Below are 19,605 nucleotides of genomic sequence, written 5' to 3'. Positions count from 1 at the left end.
AAATTCACGCCTCTTCATGTTGGACTTATGTCCCTAATCTCTATGGTACCTATCTCTCTTCTATCGGTACCAGTGTATAATAGAGAGAAACTCAATTAACTAAGCAACACGCTTCAATAAGATGAAATTATTGTATTGTCACTATTCCTTAGTAAATGTACACAGTGTGGACTAAATCTGTCTCATTAAAGTAGGTAGTTCAAAATCGAGTCCGTTACATACGAACAATAAAGGAAGCCAATGTAAGCGTGATAAAAATCAAAACAATTTGTCGTATCAGACTTGTTACAAATAAGAACATTATTACGCAATAATGTAACACATTAGAATATCACACATGTAAACTTTTTGTTTAATTTCTCAACCTAATAAGCTAGCATCGCTATCATAATCATGATTAGGCACAACACAAATTAAAATTACTAAAAAGTAATCGCCTATTGTAACTTGCCATAAACCTTGTTATGAACTGTGTACAATATGTTAACAGATTATTTTGAAATTAATGTTATTATTAAAAAGGCTTACTAGTTTTGCTACTAGCAATTATATCTCTGATAAGGATACACTCAGTACCTACCAAGAAACAAAACTAAACATGTATGACTCACAGTTGTCCATAAGTTTGCCACACGGCACGTGTTGACTCAATGATTGCGCTCAGGCAACGTGGATGTACCTGACCTGCTGGTTTTCGGTGATTCTATGCCTAGTGCAATTATTAGCACCTTATCCGCCCGTGCACTCCGATGCAAAGTGGCCAGACACGCCACACATGAAACAAATGACTCGCGATGGTTAAACCCTGCACTAAGAGGACTGCTGATCCGTCGCGCGCCCTCCATCTGCTGTCTGCGAATGGCATTTACACGCAGGTCTCCTACAAACTTATTGATAGCACACAGTCAGCGAAGCAGCCCTGTTACGCCTCGCACTTGTCCTGTAAATGTCACTAATTTGCGGAGCCCTTCACCGCATAAAGACGGCTGCCCTGAGCTCTCGCTGCAGCAATCCCCGGCAACAATCTCAGTAGTAGCAAGGGCCACACGCTGCAAACGCTTGTCAAACCGTAAAACACGCGACAACACGGTTGAAGTGGCAACTTCCTTCACGCTCACGTATCACCAAGAAGCCACTGACGCACACAACCCGACGACACACACCGACAGGCACTCACGTCGCTTGGCTCGCCACCCTGCAAGTTAATACAAGCAGCCGCAGCGGGCTCAACATAGTCACGTTACGCTACACAATACGGTAACAATTCTCCTTACTGTGTCCCCTGCTACCAGAAAATAAATTAAGAGACATGATAGACACTGCAAAGCACTTTAACGCATCATAAATAGCAAATAGTAACAAATAATAACTTTAACGCCTTTTTTCAAAACACAGATCAACGGACAATGGCATTACATCACGCACGTTATTGTTCCACTTGTTGTATGTTGTAAGCACTCACCGGTTTTCTTATGGCTACGATTAAACGTCGCATGATACTATTTGCACCTCCAAAATAATTTTATAACACGTCTACATTACCACATGACGATTGTAAAAATCACGTTTATTCTTTGTGCTCAAAGCAATCCCGCTTCTGATATCGGCGACGGCTGGATTTTAGGACTACGTGGGCTGGTTATATCCTCTACAGTGGGCGTCTTGGGTAACTTCGAGCATCAAAAGACATAAACGGAATCTAACACTGACAATCACTAATGAACTGAAATGAATACTTTGTATAGCGAATCTAAACTCAAACTAATATAGAGACTGATATAGACTCGAACAGACAAGTCCGCTCGGCACGAGCTCCAACACTTGAATGCCCGTCCGCTACCACGGCCATGTCCAAGTGCACTTCGTGAGTCATGCGCTTGCGTTCGGTAATATCAGGGGGGGGGATCTCCGACATATTTATTAATGCTGTTTTTTTCGATCGATAAAGTAAAACGTTCGTAGGTTTTTTGTTAATTTGAAATAAAAGAAAATTAACAAATTATTTATGGGATAAGTTGATTTATGATTCATATCATTAATTGTTACCACTTATACTTAAAATTCGTTTCAATTTATAATATCTCATAAAATAAAATAATTTTTACGTGATAATTTATATGCAACGAAAGGAACTATCACAGTTTTACTTTACATTTATAAGTAGAGTGTTGTTAAGTACTGTTTATCATTTTGCAGAAGCCGTGGGCTTTTTAAAATTTCATAACAAAAACAGCGTTACAATCTTAACAATTTGAAAAATAATTAAATATTTACGATATTCCATTAATTCCAAAATACGTGGTGACCCTATTATGAAGTGTTGAAGCGTCTACCAATTACTGGCTATGAAGGGTGCTCCGATAATTGAATGCATGCTTTATGAGCCGCGATTCACACTAACCAGTAACCTTTGCGTTCACAATATTTATTTATTATTTATTATTACTTCGCAATGTTTCTAGAGGTGAAAGGCAATAATTTTAAAGTATTTGATAGCTAGTATTGCTCCGTACTGGAAGAAGTTTTTGTCCAATGTCCAGTGAAATATAGCTTCCAATTTTCATTTAAAATAAGATTTTAAAAATTAAAACTAAGTATAAAGTCGTATTCTCACCTTTTAGTTCACCTCTTTTATTTTAATATTATTCTGCATAAATATATTCAACTACTAAGACTACTCATATCTATATGGCTATAAATATAACTTATTATTTTTATAAAATTACACACAATTTTTTATAATTACAATTCATACAAAAAAGTATTATTTATTCTAATAACTACCTACCCATACAATTAACCGAACGGTATTTTTACTAGGCTTTAATTACCGCACATAATAAATTAACATAATAAAAACTTCATATTATGCGCGTGAACAATAAAAAGCGTAAGGCATTTATCATAAAACCAAGTCAGCATTAAGATGCGCACGCGCCGTTCACGGTACAAAAAACATACGTGTTTGTTCAGCGGAACTCACCTTTGCACTTTGCAAATAATAAATTGTTTATGTCGGGACTGTCTTTCATTTGTTAAGTTAGCTGGTTGCTTGACATCGTGCGGTTAACAATATTATGAGTAATATAAGTAAATGCTAAAAATCATATGATATCGATATTCATCATAATTTCAATAAAACGGGTCATGGCCTACTTTTTAAATTCATGAAAAAAAATACTAGTCAAAATTCTCTTAAAACCTCATGAAATATTCATGTAAAAAATTTATGAAATGATAGATAGCTAATACCGCCAATTGATATAGAGCCTATATTGTAGGGGCTAACTGTAACTTAACAAAGTCCATGTAACTTTTAAAATCACACTGAAAATACTCCATACATCCAAATATGGTCAGACTATTAGAACTTACAGCCAGCATATACGAAACCACCAACATCTTTCCTTTTTCGATCAGTTAAACGTCCTAAAAGAAAAACGCTACATCGTTTACGAAGCACATTATAAGAGTAACAAATTCCTCTACAAAGAATTTGTTACTCTGTACAACAAAGTGTACACTCAACGGCCTGTAATGACCCAAGAGAACCGCACACAAACCGACATTAATCAAAGAAAAGCCGTTCCAACTGTTTCTTATACTGTAATAAGCGCTTAGAATTCTTACTTTTTCTCACTTAATAGATATTATCAATATTAACTACTTGTGGAAACTGTGAAAAAACGGAAAGTATAATTTTGATTGCTGGTTTATAGTCGCTTTAGATGTAATCCGACTAGCTCGGCGACCGAGCTCTGCTCGCGTTAGAATTTGCATTGTCGGAATGTCATATATTTATAAGCTGTTACCTTTTTATTTTTATTGATGTAAGAACTAGATAGAACTACCATATTGAAGCAGGTGTGGTGGAGTAACTGCAGTTTTCTATTTTATAGGGAAATAGGTTTTGAAATTTTATTGTTATGAAAATGGAATCCTGATACAATGAAATCAAAATTTGTAGGATTTTAATAATTGGTGTTGGTAGTAAAATACGCCCATATATCAGAAGGCAGAGTAATTTTGTATCACCATTTAAACGGGTGTATGGTAAATTATATGTTTCCTAAAAGCATAATAGACTTATAAACTTTCCTAGCTCTATTAAATCATTCCACCGTAACTGTAAACAATCCAAAACCTGCATATTACACGCTTAAAAGTAACGTAACTATACGTATAAGCTTGCGAATTACACACAAAAAAGTAACGTACTTAGGTATATCATAAAAATTCCATAGGTTATAAAGAACAATACAAGTCGCGTGGCCGGCGCGTGCCTCTTATTGCATGTTACCATAGATGTTACCTTTACCTCTCATTAGATTGAGTACACGCATCGGAGTGAATCGCCAGGCAGGTCAATGTGGCCGCTTTTTACAAGCCGCAGCGCGTGGCTTCGCTCGCTTTTTTACACGGAAGTTACAGATGGTTTCATTTTGCGTTTTGCCATTGAAGTGCATTGGAATTATTGATGTAATTTATGTCAAAGTATGGAAACGTTGTTGAATTGTGACCATATGTCTAAGCGTATTGGCTGTATTAGGATCACCATTTAGGTTTTTATTCAATTGTTTCGCATCAATCTTGTTTAAAGCACAGTGGCATGCCAATTTTTATTGATGATGATGATTGAATTTTCTCAATGTGAATTACTATTTACTAAAGAAAAGCGTAGCGGTTTTAAATCTAAACGTTCATATTATTTGCTTTATCAATAAAAGGCGTATTAAAGGCACAAACAGACATACATATTATATTCAATAAGGCAATGTTTGTGTGTATGATTACCGGTTGACAGAGTTGTCGCGAGCGCCGACCCGTGGAGGTAAGTGCCTTGATGCTTCCGTTACTAACCATACCTCCGAATATAAACGTACTCATCCGTCGTAAATAATTTATTGTATAACGATATGTGTATTATTGTTGTATTCGCAGTTTGTCGTTTTCTTTTAGGGTGAAGATTTTGAGGTATCGCTCTGTGTATCTAGATAATGCATATGTTTCAGGAATCCGGATAAAGCGGCAGTTTCATTAATGGCCTGGGATGCCGTTGTTATATTAAATTAAATTATAGGGCTGGCTTTAGGTAGTCGATTAAACGGCAACATTTAAAAGAGAGCCTTCGCTATTTATGAAGCGGTTGATTTAATCAGTTTGCTGCGACCTAAGGCTGCGACACATAATATTATATCGCAATACAATGCAGATTTCGAATGTTTGTTTCATTCATTATTATGTGCAGTGGAACGAATGTCCCTAGAACGAGAAGGAATTATTTGAATTAATTAATTTCGACTCAATAAAAATATAGATTCATCCCAATCAAACAAATTACTTATACAATTTTCATGTTTGTCATTGCCAAAAACATCGAAAGCTTTGTAATTCGTAGCGTATTGTGCTATCATATCATTTATCTCGCTACTTAGTAAGAGAAATACGGAATACCACATTCACAAGGAACATTTCAATTGGACACAGTCTGTCACACATGACACTATTACCACTATTACCGTGTGCAATATGTAATTTTATAACGAGTTACGAATCAACTGTTCGTAGGCAATTTTCTTTCACCGTTTATACGAGATGACGCGTGTCTTTAACTCGTGTTACTTACTGTCCATACTTTCTACGATTTAAAACAATAACATTTAATCATAATAATGTTATTAAATATAAATTAGAAAGTCTATAAGGTACTTTAGTAAGCTTTGAGGAGTAAAACGAAAGTCGCGGCCAAAAATACTTCTTAATCAAAATTTTCTCCTGTTAGGTTAGGTTAGGTTTTTCTAACGACGACTTAATAAATTGCGTCCCCTTTAATATGTTAGTATGCTTTTGAATAACCTAAAAATTCCAAAACACTTAATACAAATGAAACAAATACAATGTTCATTATAATATATTTTCTTATAATTAAAGGAGCATTTTTAAATAGACTGTACAAAACAGCTACCATAAATTAATTAAATTTTAATAAACTATCGATACTCAAAAGATCTTATCGCTAGACCTAATTGTTACATATTTCATTCGATAGAATATATAACATTAATGCTTATTCTAATCCCGATACTTTAAAATTGCGGCAAACTCGCGCATAAGAAAATACCTCCATACAATAATGCCTCTCAGTATTTGCTACATCTATGTCATTCTAAACATTGAGCTCGTAACTCTTAACAAATTATACTCTTAAAATTCCCCCATTGATTTATACGTATATTGGTTTATGAACAATGTGTAGTGCATCAGTGGACGACAGAACCGTGAGAACAAATGCTAGTCTGGTTTTCTCAAGCGATTTGTTTGCGAATATGCGTTCAATTGTAGGCCGGTGTTTGTCATTGACATAAGCTTGTTGCTACGCGTTTCCGAAAGAAAATATTTGGTTTAAAAATCTTTTGTTTTTGGAATTTTGTGTTGGTGCCATGTTTAAGTATTTCTCGCTTATGAGATACTCACATAATGCATCATAAAGATGTACTTATTTCACATATTATAATACCTAATTGATAAGAATGTATCATTGAAGCATTATCTACCTATTTGTAATATTAGGCTAGATGTTTACTTTTTATTAAACTTTTTAAGGAAATATCTGATGAGCATGGACGTATAAAAAAAGACGGACGCCGTATTACGAACAAACAACGTGAAGCCACCATAGTAAGCTAGCGATCGTGTAAAGACAATAAACACGCACACACTCTCACCATAGTAAGCTAGTCGGCCGCCATTACGTCGTAAACTACCGACTGATTAACTGCGTCACTGTTTCACAAAAAATATTTAAAATGCCGTCTTGCGTGGTTAAATGGTATCGCAACAGTACAATTTTAAATAACAAAACACAAGGGATTACATTCCACAGGGAAGCAAGTTATTTCTTTTAAGTTTTAATGACAAAATTATTACGGCAAAATTTATAGAAAAAAATACAGCCGCCATTGTCATCAGGACAGCTGTTGCCATGGCAACATGGCACACACACATGGATGTTTCGCCGCCATTACTAGGCTTCACTCAATGTTTAGGCGATATACCGTCCGTCTTTTTTTATACGTCCATGCTGATGAGTTTATTTATAAATTTAAATTCATTGGAATGTTTATCAAACAGTCAGTAAAACATAAATGATAATATAATACACTCATAGATTTTCATTAAAAATCGTGTTTCAAAACCATCTTACATCAAAATTGAAAACCGTCGCAATATGCAAAACAATACGCATTCATTCGCTTGTCTACTCTATACTTAGTTTTCCATATGAACCTGTTATTCTTTTTGATTACCTGTCGTGGTTTATGCTCCCGTGACTTTGCGCGCGCAGTCTCCCATGACGCCATCTTGTACTTTTGGGCGGGAAACGTAACTACGTAATAAGTTGAGCACTGTTTACGTAAATATCCTTGTAATTTAACTGAATTACCTTATTGTGACGGACAGGATTTTAATATTTGTTGAAAATGAAATTGAAAAAGACTGAGTAGTTAAAATAAACAAGTACATACCTTGTAGTAAGGTTTTGTGTTATTCCTACCCACTAGGGCTGATTGCACGTTTTGTTATTAAGAGCCGAGCGATAATACTATACAATACTATATTAAAACATAAAGCATAGAGCTCCTCTAGGGTCGTTCGTGTTGAATATCTATGAAACTTTTTTTTAATCTTTTAGATAGGTACATGGTGTACTACTAACTACTCTTAGTTTAAAGGCTTGGTGATCTTTGTATTATGAATAAATTAGTAATTATTCAATAATAGTATATGATTGTTAATTCAAGAAAATGTTGAATTTCCGTCACAATTTTATGTTTAATTTAAAAATCTTAAAATTTTTGCATATTTAAAATAAAATATTCAATTTATATCATACTAGTGGTCCGCCCCGGCTTCTCCCGTGGTACATATTTCGCAATAAAAGGTAGCCTATGTTCTTCCTTAGGGTCTAAAGATTGTCTGTGCCAAATTTCATCAAAATCGGTCCAGTAGTTTATGCGTGAAAACCATACATACATACATACATAATTACAAACCTTTCCTCTTTATAATATTAGTATAGAAAATCAATTCTCAGAACTATGGTAAGTGAATGTAAACGTCATTCCGTAGCACAGACTAAAAATATCAAAGCAATTATATAGCAGGGCACAAGCCAAACGTAGTGTGTAATTACTGGAGTCATATTGTCCCCTGACATTTCTTGAACCGTGGCACTAACGACAAATGATAGCTTGTAAATCATAGGGTAACTAGAGGTCTGTGGAAACGTACTTTGTTTATAATCCTTAGATTGAAACAATTTTGTAAGCTTTCAATGGCCTCAAAATGCGTAAAATATCTAAATAAGAAAAATGTTAGAAGCTTTTCCACATTTTTTGCATAAAATAAGCATACGTTTAACTAAGTATTTAATAAAAATTGCATCCTAACGTAGCGTGCGGTAAATATAGTAGTAGGTATATAATGCCTGTTATATACACAATCGTTTTATACGAAAGAGTTTTAATCCAATAGATAAAAAGATTCACAAAGAAAAAAACGTTAGTTTTGAAAAAAATGCATGCGATAATACAATGAAAATAGTGCATAGAAAACTCTCTATCACAATCGACTTTTATGCGCGTAGCGGGAAAATCTCTTCGTAAAAACGGAACGGAAACACCCATCTCAAGACGTACGGCTCGTAATTATTGGCCTCACCGGATACCTAGCAAAAACTAGAACCGACCGTATAACTTGTACAACCCCCATAATAAGTTTATCACAAATAAAAATACACCGGAATGTCGCTGCTACGTCCAACGACGTAAAGATGAAATTGCTACGTAACCGTTACGAGTGCATAACATAATGATTAGTGTGAGTGTATGTACAAGAAAGTACGTGCTTCCGAATGAGATCGGTTAATAACTGGCACGAGCCAAACATTAATATGAAGAAAAACTTGACCGCGGTCGCGTGCCTATCTACTACGCATTATTTACTTTTTATGATACTAATAAGCGGTATTTTAATGTGGAGATATGGAAAATTATTGTTGTTTTGTATGAGAGCTGCATAACTTGAATTTACATTCATAAAGGAACCTCATTGAACAAGGGAGTAATGTAAAATTATTTTATTGGGCTTGCGTGAGAAAAGAAAAAATAACCTTCCTCTTATCGATTGAATAGCATATATTTTATAGTAATAATATATAACATTAAACAAGTATACCCATCTTGGTGTAAATGGAAACTATTTGAATTAACTGATGAAATAAATCTGTCTAAGAAATATTGCCAGTAACTATATTTGAAATAAAACTAAATTAAAAGTACGAAAATTGTGTATGTACAGTGTACACGTAAATTAATTATCTAGACAGTATAACAAATTGTCTGTCGGTGTTACATTTTTGATTCGAAAACCGCAATATATTTTGTTGCACAACTTTTAATTGCGAATCCAATTACGTTCAATTTTCTCGCATCTTTTTTATTAATAACCGTAATTACTTTGGTTGCTTTTATTGTTAAACTAATAGGAGAAGCTGATTTCTCTTTCCTTAATGAGAAAACCGTTAGAAACTTTGATGGTGGTTTTACATTAAAAGTTGTTGTTTTGAAATAGTTATTAAAATGTTATCTTTAAATAGATCAGAGCTCTAGCTCATAGAAATTACAATAACTATAATATTTTATATTGTTCAACTAGATTTCAGATATTTACCAACATATTTTTAATATAAATCATCGAACAACCTATCTGAAAAATAATCTTAAACATATCTACTGAAAAAACCTTCTTAATAACATGTAAAACACCAATAGAATCTCAAAAAACTATAATTGCATTCAATATTTAATTATATAACATTAGTACATTCATATCAAAGTTATCGATAAAACTTAGCATATATGAGCAAAGTAATACATTTACTATCATAAATATAGTTACTGTTCAAGCGTATTTTACATTAATTGAATTGTTGTTGTGAATTGATAGATGCGATGAATGTAAATCCAGTATGAAATAAACAGTCAAAGTGAATACACGTATTTTTCTTCAATATCCCTCTACTGAGCTAATTTGAACCTTAACACAGTAAACATATGGACCATCGATGCCGGATTATATTGAATAGAGGGATTAGCGAGCTCGACCAGCGAAGACAAAAGACGACATTCCTTAGATAACACGGGTGTTCTTTGCATCGGTATTGTGCAGTTTTAATGTAAACAAGTTATAATTACGTTTTATAACATTTGTGAAGATTGATTATTGGAAGATTTCACTTATTATTTACGAATATAAAAAATGTCGCCGCCTACTGTGGAACAAAGTGGATATTTAAGTACATTGGAAGACTTAGCTAGTACTTTACAAAAAACACAAACGAACTTAAAGAAGTGTCCTAAGCAGCGATTAACGGAAGGTTATATCACAGCGCGATTGCAGACGATTGAAGAGTATTGGGCATCGTTTAAGCAAGCTCACAACGGTCTTGTTAAGTGTACGCCACGGGAACAGAAGGGAATATTGACATACTTCCTGAACGAAGAATATTATTTATATGAAGATTTGTATCTCAACTTAGAAGCCGACTTACGGGATTTATTAATTAAATTGAAACAACCGAATCAACCCGCTCCGCCGTGTGATATGTCAATAACATGCGTAGAAGGTCAACAATCGTTCTCCAAGTTACCCAGGATACAATTACCAACTTTTTCGGGAAGATATGAAGACTGGCCCACTTATCAAGATTTATTTAAAGCGCTCGTTCATGACACTTCATTAGGGGATGTACAGAAATTACATTATTTGAAAACAAGTGTTTGTGGTGAAGCCGAGATGTTGTTAAGAAATATACCTATTACCGGGTCGAATTATAAACAAGCGTGGGATACATTAAAGGGACGATTTGGAAACAAAAAGATGATCGTTACTTCTATTTTAAAAAGATTATTTAACCAAAAGAAGGTAGTGAACCAGTCTGCAAGTCAAATTAAAGCGTTATTAGATACAACAACAGAGTGCATACAGAGCCTTAATAATTTGAATATTAACACCGATTCTTGGGATCCTATAATTATATTTCTGGTGGGGCAGAAGTTGGATACAGAGTCGTTAAAGGACTGGGAGGAACTTACACACAAGGATGGAAGTGATGAACTATCTACATGGTTAGAACTGAAGAAGTTTCTTGAAGCTAAGTTTCGTACACTTGAACTTGTCACGCCAGTAACAACATCTACTAGGGAGAAATCTTCAACTTATAAGTCACATCACGCCACAGTCGAAGACGGCCGCCGGGATATTTATCAAACACCACATGTTCGTGTTTCACCGGTATCATGTACTTATTGCAACGGTGAGCACTACATATTCAACTGCAAGGAATTTGTGAATCAGTCGGTTGATGCGCGACAAGAGTTTGTGAAGAAGAATTATTTATGTTACAATTGCCTTCAACCGAATCATAATGTATACCGATGTAAACAAAGGAAAACATGTCGAGTTTGTGGAAGAAAACATCATTCACTTTTACATAAGGTTAGACTGACACATACGGACGAAGATGAACAACCACAACCAGAACAAAACATTACAACAGCACACTTCTCTAGAGAACAACCCGATCAACAAGTATTGTTAGCGACAGCACAAGTTATGGTCAAAGCGAAGAACGGTTACACACACATGCTTCGTGCTTTAATTGATCAGGGATCAGAGGCCACATTCGTTTCTGCGAGAGCAGCAGCACTTTTGGGTTGTACAAAATCCAAAATCAACGGTGTAGTCTCAGGAGTGGGAGAAGGAAATCGTATACAAATACAACATCTAGTCGATCTCGCAGTTTCGTCACGATGGAAAGAAGAAGATGATAGTATTGAAGTCAGGGCTTACATTCTTAAGACTATTTCAACAAGTTTGCCCTCATCACACATCAAGACGAACTGTTCAGAGCTCCAAATGTTACCATTGGCTGACCCTACCTATCATACACCAGGAAGAATTGACATGTTGTTGGGAGCGGATGTCTATTGCAAAATTATAGAAGATGGATTGGTAAAATTGTCAGATGGGTTAGTGGTGCAGAAAACACGTTTGGGATGGATTATATCAGGTCGAAGAGATGAAAGGGTTATAGATAACAAACACAATATAATAACACTACATATAACAAGGATGGTTGCAGAAGATAATGATTTACTTAGAAGGTTCTGGGAAATAGAAACAGATGTCTACAAAAAGAAGAAGATTCAAACAAAAGAAGAAGAACTATGTGAGGAGATTTACAAAAATACAACAAGAAGAGATTCAACAGGACGATATGAAGTACATTTACCGTTACAACAAAGTATAGAAGACACGATTAAATTATGTGGAACAACAAAAGAGCAAGCTATGAGAAGATTTACACAACTAGAAAAGAAATTTGAAAGAGATGAGAATTTGAAAACAGAATATACAAAGGTTATACATGAATACAAGGCAATGGGTCACATGAAACAGGTAAAGAATGTCAATAGCGATAATGCTATTTATCTGCCGCATCATGCAGTAATACGTGATGACAAAGAAACGACGAAGGTACGAGTCGTCTTTGATGCATCGGCTAAAGGTTCTAATGGCTATTCATTAAATGATTGTATGATGATTGGACCTGTGTTACAGCCAGACCTCAGAAGTTTAATTATAGCGTGGCGAATGCATAAGATATGTGTTGTGGGGGACATCGTTAAGATGTATAGAATGATCAACATGACTGGTAAACATACACCTTTACAACGCATCTTATGGCGAGATAATCCTCATGATCAAATTGAAGAATATGACCTAACAACTGTAACCTTTGGTACAGCAGCAGCTCCTTATTTGGCTGTGCGTACTTTAATACAATTAGCGGATGATGAGGTGCATAATTATACGGACACTGATGTTATTAAAAGGGCTTTCTATATGGATGACCTCATGACAGGAAATGAAAATATTGAGAAGACAAAGAACATGTGTAAAGAAATAACAGAGATATTAGCTAAAGGAGGGTTTCAAATGCAGAAATGGTCTAGTAATTCAGAAGAAGTATTAAAATATTTACAAGGAAATGATATTGATTCAAGGGACAAGATAAATATAAAGTTAGATGATGTAATAAGAATTCTCGGATTAACATGGGATAGAAAGGATGATGCATTCAAGGTATCAGTCAACTTACCAGAAATGAAGCTTCCTGTAACAAAAAGGACAATTCTATCTGATGTGGCTCGACTTTTTGATCCTTTTGGGTGGCTTTCGCCTGTAATTGTTACTGCGAAGATTTTAATACAAAGATTGTGGTTATGCACCTTAGGATGGGACGATCAACTAACACCGGATTTACGCGAAAAGTGGATAAGATACAGAGAACAACTTACACATTTGCAAAACCTCAAGATACCACGTTGGATAAAAACTACACTTGATAATGACGAAGTTGAATTACACGGTTTTGCAGATGCATCTGCTCAAGCTTACGCTGCAGTTACATATCTGAGAGTTATTCATGAAGAGAAAGTACATGTAACTATACTTGCATCACGAACTAAGGTTGCACCATTAAAGCAAATATCGGTACCTAGATTGGAACTTTGCGCTGCAGCCCTACTAGCGGAGCTGATTGAAGATCTTGTGGAGGTGCTAAAGATACCTAAAAATAGAATATTCGCCTGGACGGATTCAATGGTTGTACTTTCATGGTTACAATGTCAACCGATTCACTTGAAGACTTTTGTTGCAAATCGGGTTGGAGGTATAACACGAGTCTTGGATAACGAATGTTGGAGACACGTCAAATCTGCCGAGAATCCTGCAGATATTGCAACCAGAGGCATTGACGCATGTGATCTAGTAGATTCTGAGATTTGGTGGATGGGACCGGTTTGGTTACAACAAACAAACCTTCAACTTGAGAGATGTGATGTTCCAAAAATAGATTTAGAAATGAAGAAGCTAAAATGTAATGTTATTATAGAAGAAAAGCCAATTTGGGAGAGATTTTCCACTATTTCAAGAATGAAACGGGTACTCGCATATTGTAGAAGATTTGGTAAGAAATGGACAACACAAACACATCATTATTTAACATCACATGAAATGGAATACATATTAGAAGAATGCATAAGATATTATCAAAACTTGGTTTATGAAAAAGATATAGAAGCGCTAAAGAAAGAAGGAAGAGTGAAGAAACGAAGTACACTTATAACATTAGCACCATTCATAGACGAAAGAGGAATTTTGAGAGTAGGAGGCCGGTTGCAGAATGCATCACTGTCAGATACAACTAAACATCCTATTATAATACCGAGTCATCAACACATTACAAGGTTTTTAGTTAACGAAGCACACACAAAAACGCTCCATGGTGGCATACAACTAATGTTAACTTACATTAGAACAAAATATTGGGTCACGAGTTCAAACGGCCATTATATACAAATTGATAGCGTTGCCTAAAGATTTTTAGTTTATTTGGTTTACATTTATACACAATTGTTATTTACAAATTTACAGTCCACTAATATGTTATTTACAGTTGTTGTATAAATTTATTTGAATGTTATTAGATGAGTTCATGTTGATTTTACTACTGTATAAAAAACGATTGTTTTTGGCCGCCGGTATGTTCAAGCGTATTTTACATTAATTGAATTGTTGTTGTGAATTGATAGATGCGATGAATGTAAATCCAGTATGAAATAAACAGTCAAAGTGAATACACGTATTTTTCTTCAATATCCCTCTACTGAGCTAATTTGAACCTTAACACAGTAAACAGTTACTTTATATGAACTTATTGGCATATGAAATGAAACTTCACGCATCATTTTTATAAAGCTAATGGTTTTTCATGTTAATAATAAATAAATGCATTTGCTACGATCTATGTTCTGATTTATTTATTCCTTCAAACTGTATTTTATTGAATTTCTTATTGAAACTGCTTAAAATTTTCGCTTATTAAAAATTTGCCAAGCCCATTGAACCTTAAACAAAAAAAAAATGTGTTGCCTGCTATACTGAAAAAAGCAAATCTAATTCAAAGCACAGATAAAACAGAATTCAATTGAAAAGAGAAAGCTACCCTCGCTAAATAGCACAGATAAAATAAACACATCGGCATACCAAATGAATGCAAACTCCTCACATCATTTATATCTTAAACTAATGGTTCGCTAAGATAGCTATTTACAAGTTCATTTGATTATTTAATTACAACGCGAAACGTACTTCATTTGTTTGGATAAAGGTTCATATTTCATATGCTCTCTATGATTAATGTGACAGTCATTACGGTTTCGTGTCATTAATATTGGTTGCTATCAGCCCACCACAGATTCGTCTAGTAGAAAACAGATAATATATGACGTATATATATATATATATATGTATTACATCACATAATTACTACTATTCATTTAAATTCAGAACTGTCACAGCAGACATCATAGTATCACATACTATGTAATCCAAAGCTCGTTGAAAACTCGACACGGCTAGAAAGGCGAGACGTGGAAACTCAACACTCGGCGGCAATTTCACGAAATGTTAATTGCTGTGTATTAGCTGCGTTGAATCAATTTCAAGTGATCAGCGGGCGAGGTTCGCCGCTAATGGTCGGAGCGAGCGATAAATATTCATCGGAGCAAAAACAAGATGCGGTGCGCACGCGCCGCGCCAACATCGCGCTTTCTTCTTACGGAGCTAGGAAACGTATTTTGGATTCGGTTTTTTAGAATTAATAATGGATATAAAAAAATCACTTTAATATATTTTTATGATCTATTTTACAATTGAGTATGTCCGTCCGAGTGATTGGTATTTGAAAATTGTAAAAAACTGAAATTAAAAAGTATGAGTGAAAAAAAAATTCTAGACATTGTTTTATTTATATAAAATGAAATTAGTTTGTTAAGATCTACACCACTTTAACAATTATAGAACTTTATATAACTTCTGTAAACATAATAATTATGTAGATAATATTATAACATAGAGCGATACCCTCGTAGCACGCCTACGGAGATTGCATAGAGTTTCATTTTTCACGTCCGCGTCTGTGTTATTTGAAATTATTTTTCCTACAAAATTTATTGATGATTTATTTTTTCATAATATTATCTTTGTATTGATGCATAAAATACTTACAAAAAAAAAACATGAATGAGTAAAATCTGCATCACCCTTCCGCCCAAACATAGGGCAAGCAAAGGGCTTTTTCATCATAAATATGACAGTTGTCAAGTACTCACATTTTATATTACCTCACTGGCCAAGTATCACAACATAGCGCTCCTTTCATATTTCTCCACTATTTAATATTGCAAGTGTAATAAAGAAAATAAATATACCTCCTAATCACACTCCAAATAATATACTTTTCTTACATCCTTGTTCAATGCGTTCCCGATAGGCGCGGGTCAGCACTCAGCAAGAAAAACTTACGAGGCCGCCACGCTCGGGCTGCAGAGAGATTCTACAATTTGTGGAATCACGGCCTAATAGAGCACATACTTGAAGAGTACATATTTGACGTACACAAAGGCACAGATAAAATAATACTAGAAATAGCAATGACAATACAAGGAAGCTTTATTTCAGCATTTGTTTGCTAGGCCTGGTTGGTTATGGATGTTTGATGGCTTCTAAACGTAGATTTTTTTGCAGAAGATTAATATTATAGTATGGTAACGAATAAAATAGAGAAGTTTTGAGGATAGATGTATACAGAAGTCCAGCACACATCTACATTCGCCCTTAACATGTTCTGAACTATTGAAATTATAAGTGCAAAATTATAACATTTCACAAGCATTGGTACTGGAGCTTGGAATTTCCATTTACGTAATTTTTATACACAGATAGAGAAATATAATTGGGTACGGTTGACATAATATAATGATATAATAGAATACTACGCTCAGCCTTGTGTTGAAGCTGATAAATAACAATAACATTTTGTTTGTGAAACACGTCTAGCAATTTTCTTTAAAAAGTAAAAGAAAGTTACAATTTTTCTGGTGTTGTTTATAACTTATCTATAATTTGAATCATAATGTATGATAGTCATTAATTACCCTCCATTATAATTCACATCCATCCGTAACGATTATAAAGTCTTGCATTTAAAATGCCAATGAACTAGCTATCAATGAATATTGAACTCATACTCGCACGAAAGTCGAAAACACCTAATCTATTCAAGTGGCTAGCTATAAGGGTCGCGACATGTGCGAGGAGGACGTAAATATAAATTTACTATTCACAAAAAAGGGACAGCACGTGCGCTGATGTTTGGGTCAGAAGTCGGCCGATATGTCATAACCTGTTTGAACGAAACAGCATTATGCGTGGCTTTATGAGATAGAATGGGAACGCGACGACAATGACGCGAGGGTCAAATGTCAAGTAAGATGTCGCGGCCTGTGCGAGCGGGACGCGAATACGATTTTATCGGTTAATTGTGAGGGATAGAGTCGCGTAGGTCAAAAGACGAGCGTCGGTAACCATGACCTCTTGTCGCGATACGCGGGCCGGACTCTGGTAATATTTGGCGATTAAATACAATATTTTTCTGTATTATTTTTACATTTTAAGAATATTTCTGTCGGTGTCCAGAGATACTATTATAAATAACAATACAATTAATGCATTTAGTTTGTTGTAGTAAATTAAATGGTCAAGTTAAGTAAAAGTTAAAACTAAATGATAATGGTTGGTGAAACAAGTCAACGTTTGCGCTTGAAGTCGTAAATAGCCCCACAGAGTTGTCGACATCGTCACAAACAAACTGCGATAGCTTTATTGCATTGGAAAATTACATTAGTTTTGAGTTATTATAAATTATATTACGGTTTGGTGCATTTCTGAATAACTTGTTTGCAAAACAGAACAAAAATATGCTTATTACAAACATAAATTTAAGACTTTCCAGACGGATGTAAAATGATTTAAATTTTTTTGAAACATTCCACAAACCAGCGTGATACAGTTATTACATTTTGTATTTAAATAAGCTTAAAATAATATCGGTTATGTGCGTGTAATGACTAGGATTAGGCGCTTACACTGCAAGTGAATATTTTGGTAATAAAATAATATATTTTTTTAATTTTTAGCATCCGGCCCTGTCCTCGCAGTGCACTAATGAATCGGGACCAACATAATTAAACTGTTCGCGACAATCGTCTTCAGTTGATTCTTCAGAAGCGTTATTATTTTCGTATAAAAAAGGTTGAATAACAAAATCCATTCGCGAAATTCATGCGTCATAATAATTATCAAGTGTCATTGAAAATTAAACATACGTTTTTATAGATTAGTGTTTGAATTAATGTTTAATAAAAAATATAATATAAAAGTTATACAGTGTTGTGTGTAGTGATGTGATTGGTTTACACGGATTGTCGACATATATTCGATGATTTATATTTGTGCCAAAAATGTTTACGCCGGAGTTCCACTTTTCCAGCAAATTATTGGAATTGCTTACAAGAGGTATTATGACGTCATACTAAGAATTCATCAACTATATACATAATATATGTATTTAATCGCGTGTAATGAAAACTTTCATAGAAATAGTTTTGGTTCTATATAAGTTGCTGCTCTACATTTTTAAGTTTAATTTTGTATGTTTAATTTGAAATTTGTTTTCTATGAAATATTTGGAATTGATTTCTTAAATCAATTCCAAATATTTCATAGAAAACATAATACCGTACCTACTGGTTTTAGTATATCATTTTTTTGTAAATTGTAGTGTATTTAACAACTCAAATAACTTTCCACCTGTTGCTCCTTGCTCCTTTCGCAAATGCCTTACGAGATCAGATTCCCTTTTAATTACATAGGATTCATGCAATTTCTCCGCTAATACATTATATTTTCATTTATTTATATTTCTAGAGGTCTTATTTAATATATTGGCCCTTTTGCTACATGCAAAGGCCAAATCGGCTCGGTAAAAGTGGAGGTCAAAACTCAAAAGCTAATTAGTATGTAAGTACGGATGTAATAATTACATCCGTAACCTGAAAAGAATTATTCTTTTCAGGTTTTACAAACTATGTCTGTGCAGATACTTAAGTCTAGGATTACCATAAACTGAGACGCTGCCTTTTGTATTTGGGATTAGGAGTCGCTTAGTTGGAGCGAAAGCGTTTGCTTCAGTTCTTTTCTCATGTCTTATGTACTCGTCTTATATACCTAGATGTTTATATGTATATATGTTTCGTTTCGTTGTAAAATGACAGGTTCCTAGTGGGGTTTAGTACATGTAAACTTATATATCTATAGCACTAATCAATTTTCTTTACGAGCAAGATTATTAACATTTTCCTGATCAAAATTTTTAAGCTATTGCATAGCTTCTATCGCGGGCGTTGAGCGCGGGGACTGAATCCAGAAATTGCGTAACGAAAAACCTCACGCTCCCCATTCCGACGGGCGCGGAGGTGTGGCTTGAAGGCATAGCATGCAATAGCTTCTAGCTAGTCACACGCTGATAACCCGTGGGAATAGGTGCCTTGATCATGTAATGCTCAAAACAAGGTG

At 34.6% G+C, this 19,605-nt stretch overlaps 1 protein-coding gene across 2 annotated transcripts in view; it reads left to right on the top strand.

The window, feature by feature from the left end:
• LOC149903568 (uncharacterized) overlaps positions 1 to 19,605 on the top strand; it is a 202,028-nt gene that overhangs the window by 16,901 nt on the left and 165,522 nt on the right. The window contains exon 1 of one of the 2 annotated variants that reach the window (XM_090108476.1): positions 18,448 to 18,546. The exons of the other annotated variant lie outside the window; for it this stretch is intronic. Within the exon in view, the coding sequence (XP_089964602.1) occupies positions 18,492 to 18,546 (55 nt within the window). The 5' untranslated portion in view covers positions 18,448 to 18,491. Of the gene's footprint in view, positions 1 to 18,447; positions 18,547 to 19,605 lie in introns of those variants that run through there. 2 annotated transcript variants of the gene reach the window in all.

This window comes from Colias eurytheme, chromosome 13 (assembly GCF_061535395.1).
Source record: "Colias eurytheme isolate Ceu_HAF_F1 chromosome 13, ilColEury1 Martin Lab GWU primary, whole genome shotgun sequence".
Taxonomy (NCBI): domain Eukaryota; kingdom Metazoa; phylum Arthropoda; class Insecta; order Lepidoptera; family Pieridae; genus Colias; species Colias eurytheme.
Note: the sequence above shows the minus strand (reverse complement) of the source record. Positions and strands in the feature narration are given on the sequence as shown.